The 3,089-nt window shown below is 36.0% G+C and overlaps 1 protein-coding gene across 2 annotated transcripts in view; it reads left to right on the top strand.

Moving 5' to 3' along the window:
- Positions 1-2,036, top strand: part of LOC107565759 (SUMO-conjugating enzyme UBC9-B-like) — an 11,267-nt gene extending 9,231 nt beyond the window's left edge. For both annotated transcript variants that reach the window (XM_016251028.1, XM_016251027.1), the window contains exons 2-7: positions 213-307; positions 744-827; positions 1,078-1,150; positions 1,243-1,352; positions 1,646-1,725; positions 1,819-2,036. In XM_016251028.1, the coding sequence (XP_016106514.1) occupies positions 242-307; positions 744-827; positions 1,078-1,150; positions 1,243-1,352; positions 1,646-1,725; positions 1,819-1,879 (474 nt within the window). In that variant the 5' untranslated portion in view covers positions 213-241 and the 3' untranslated portion in view covers positions 1,880-2,036. The remainder of the gene's footprint in view (positions 1-212; positions 308-743; positions 828-1,077; positions 1,151-1,242; positions 1,353-1,645; positions 1,726-1,818) is intronic.
- The last annotated feature ends 1,053 nt before the right edge of the window (positions 2,037-3,089 follow it).

The raw sequence follows: 3,089 nt of genomic DNA, 5'->3' as shown, positions 1-3,089 counted from the left end.
CTTAGAAATTATATTTTGTTTTTTTTTTTTTTTTTTTTTTTTTTTTTTTTTTTTTTCGTTTGGGTCATTCTGTTGTGTAGTAACTCATAAAGGCTTAATATTGATAGTGAATATTGACAATACAGTTTTTGAAATTGCACACTGGCTGTGTATAACTTTTTACAGATACATGCATATTTTTTTTTAAGAGGAAAAACATCCTTATTTTCCAGGTTTTCAATCAATTTGTGGGCCTCAAGTCATGTCTGGTATAGCATTAAGTCGTCTCTCACAAGAACGGAAGGCTTGGCGGAAAGACCATCCCTTTGTAAGTATGAGATGTTTTCGATTATAGATGTGCAGCTGTTACACAGAAGCTGAACAAGATCTCTCTCTTTCTGTTTGAGGTGCAACAGGGTTTGTGTATATGTGTCAGTTCCCAAACAACAATCTTTTCACAGAATTATTAAATTCATATTATATATAATATTAAACTGCAGTATTAACCTTCGGGGGAAAAGCACTGAAGGGTTTAATGAAGGGGAGTACTTTCTATCTATGGAGGAGAAACTTATTTTCAGATGTCACGATTTTAATTTATTCTGTTGAGTAGTCCCTATTGAAACTGTTGGGGTGTATTTGCTTACACAAAGTAGACCACAGATAAAAACAGTTTCTAGAGTATGACATTTTGAAACTTTTGCAGCCACCCACAGGATTAAAAAAATATAATCTTTTTTTTTTTTCTTTTTTTTTCCCCTCAGGGTTTTGTAGCCGTACCAACAAAAAACCCTGATGGAACTATGAACTTGATGAATTGGGAGTGTGCCATCCCTGGAAAAAAAGGGGTAAGTGCCAATTTGGAAAATTTTATTTAATGTTTGTGTTGTATGAATATGACATTTAATATTCAAGCTTGTAAGGTGATGGTTTACAGTTCAGAGACCCATTACTATTTACAACTGGTATTTGCATTCATCTCAAATGTCTCAACCTTTTTAAAAAAAAAAAAAAATTGTTTGGGGGGGGAACACCCCAACATGTTTTAGACCTTGTATGCATTTTTTTATTTTTTTTTATTTTTTATGTTTTCCTTAGACGCCGTGGGAAGGAGGCTTGTTCAAACTTCGGATGCTGTTTAAGGATGACTATCCTTCCTCTCCACCAAAGTGTAAATCAGATGTTCAGTGGATCTAATCATTGTGCATACGACAAAGTACAAACATTGTCTAATTATCCCTGGTTTTTATCCTGTGAATTCAGGTAAATTTGAGCCCCCTTTATTCCATCCAAATGTATATCCGTCTGGTACCGTGTGCTTGTCTATATTAGAGGAAGACAAAGACTGGAGGCCTGCCATTACAATCAAGCAGGTAAGCTGTAAAAGTTGGATCCTTAAAGGTTGCACTGCTTTGTAAATTGATCGACACATTAAGTGCCTTTTAATGGAACCGCCAATAACAAAGTGTAGTTCAAGATTATTATGTTTAAGGATGAATTATTTTCATTGGATTTCATTTTCAAGTGACGGGTTTTGTTTAAACATTTGAACTTTTAATGTCATTGATTTGTGGTGCATCTTAATCCCCTTACACCAAATCTTCAATGCAATCCTGTAGAGGGCAGTGTTTTCTCATAAAGCTCTGCAACTGATTTATATTTTTAGATCTTGCTAGGAATCCAAGAACTTCTTAATGAACCAAATATTCAGGACCCCGCACAGGCTGAAGCATACACAATTTACTGGTACGCACCTCCAGCTCAAATATAGTCTTGCCTGTGGAGACCGAAATGCTTATTGCCTCTGTTATGAATCTTGTGTTTGCGTTTCTCTTTCAGCCAGAACAGAGTGGAGTATGAAAAAAGGGTCCGAGCACAAGCCAAAAAATTCTCGCCGTAACGCTCAAGATTTCACACTGTATTGGAAATGGGTTTTGACCAGGTCTCCTCACCCCTGTTTCTCCCCCTAACAAATCAGATCCACTTCATACTAATTTACTGCTGGGCTTAAAGAAATGAATGTGTTGTGCCATTGTCAATCCACTGATGCTCGTCATTTTGAAAATGGGCAGAAATTAGAAAACATTGAAAATATGATCTGATCATTTAGGCAGAAAGTAAGAAAACTGATGATTTGATAATTAAAATGATGTACAGTAAATGTTTTATAAAACGTCACATAGTAGGCAGGAAATAGAAAATGTATAAATTTATAACATTCTTATACAATGGTAGTAGACTTTAGAGAACTGAAAATATGAGAACTATTTCATTATGATTAACAAAGGTGTTTTATAAATGGTGTTTGTCGTATGAATGTCTATTTTCAAAGTTGTAATGTTTGATATCTACAAGATTTATGACTTATAAAGCCCTGCTTTTGCCTCAAACATTTGTTTAAGCACTCCTGTGAGCACGATACTGATAATGTAATCGGTCTGCATGTGAAGCTCCATCTTGAGTGATGAGGATCTTACATAATTATTTCATAACTACAGGAATATTGCTGATTAATAATTAGGCCGGTGTATATTTTGTGCTCGGAGTGAGATCAATTTGCATAAATTAGAGGTGACCTATGTGATTGGGTGGAACTTATTTAGTGGTTGTACCTGGTTTGAAAAATGTGAGAATCACTGCTATACCAAGATTAAATTTGAAGGTGTTAATTTGTCATTGCCGTCAGATTTAGTAGAAACTCAATCAGGGTCCATAACAGCTGCAGACCAGGACCCCTACTTGAAAGCTCAGTGTTTTGTTGGGCTGTTTGGAGGGATCTAACAGCCAGATACCCAGGGAAAAAAATGCCCACCATTGTATTTTAAAGGTGTGACAATGGCTGGCCCTGAATTTGATATGCCGCCTCATTGAAATCAGATGTTAAAGCAGGAGAATTTCCATGCTAATAATGTATTCTTCCTCACAATGCTAATGTTTGATCACGCTGACATTAACTTGGTAAGGTGTTTATACTGCTCTTAGCTTCATGAGAATTGCAGATACTGTGAGCTTGTCAAGGCTGTTCTGACAGACTTCAGCCTCTCTCGGGGGTCAGCACAATTATGAATATTTTCTACATGATTTCTTCAGCCTGAGCTGTAGGCCTAATA

This window comes from Sinocyclocheilus grahami, unplaced genomic scaffold (assembly GCF_001515645.1).
Source record: "Sinocyclocheilus grahami isolate Dianchi unplaced genomic scaffold, SAMN03320097.WGS_v1.1 scaffold1025.1, whole genome shotgun sequence".
NCBI lineage: Eukaryota > Metazoa > Chordata > Actinopteri > Cypriniformes > Cyprinidae > Sinocyclocheilus > Sinocyclocheilus grahami.
Note: the sequence above shows the minus strand (reverse complement) of the source record. Positions and strands in the feature narration are given on the sequence as shown.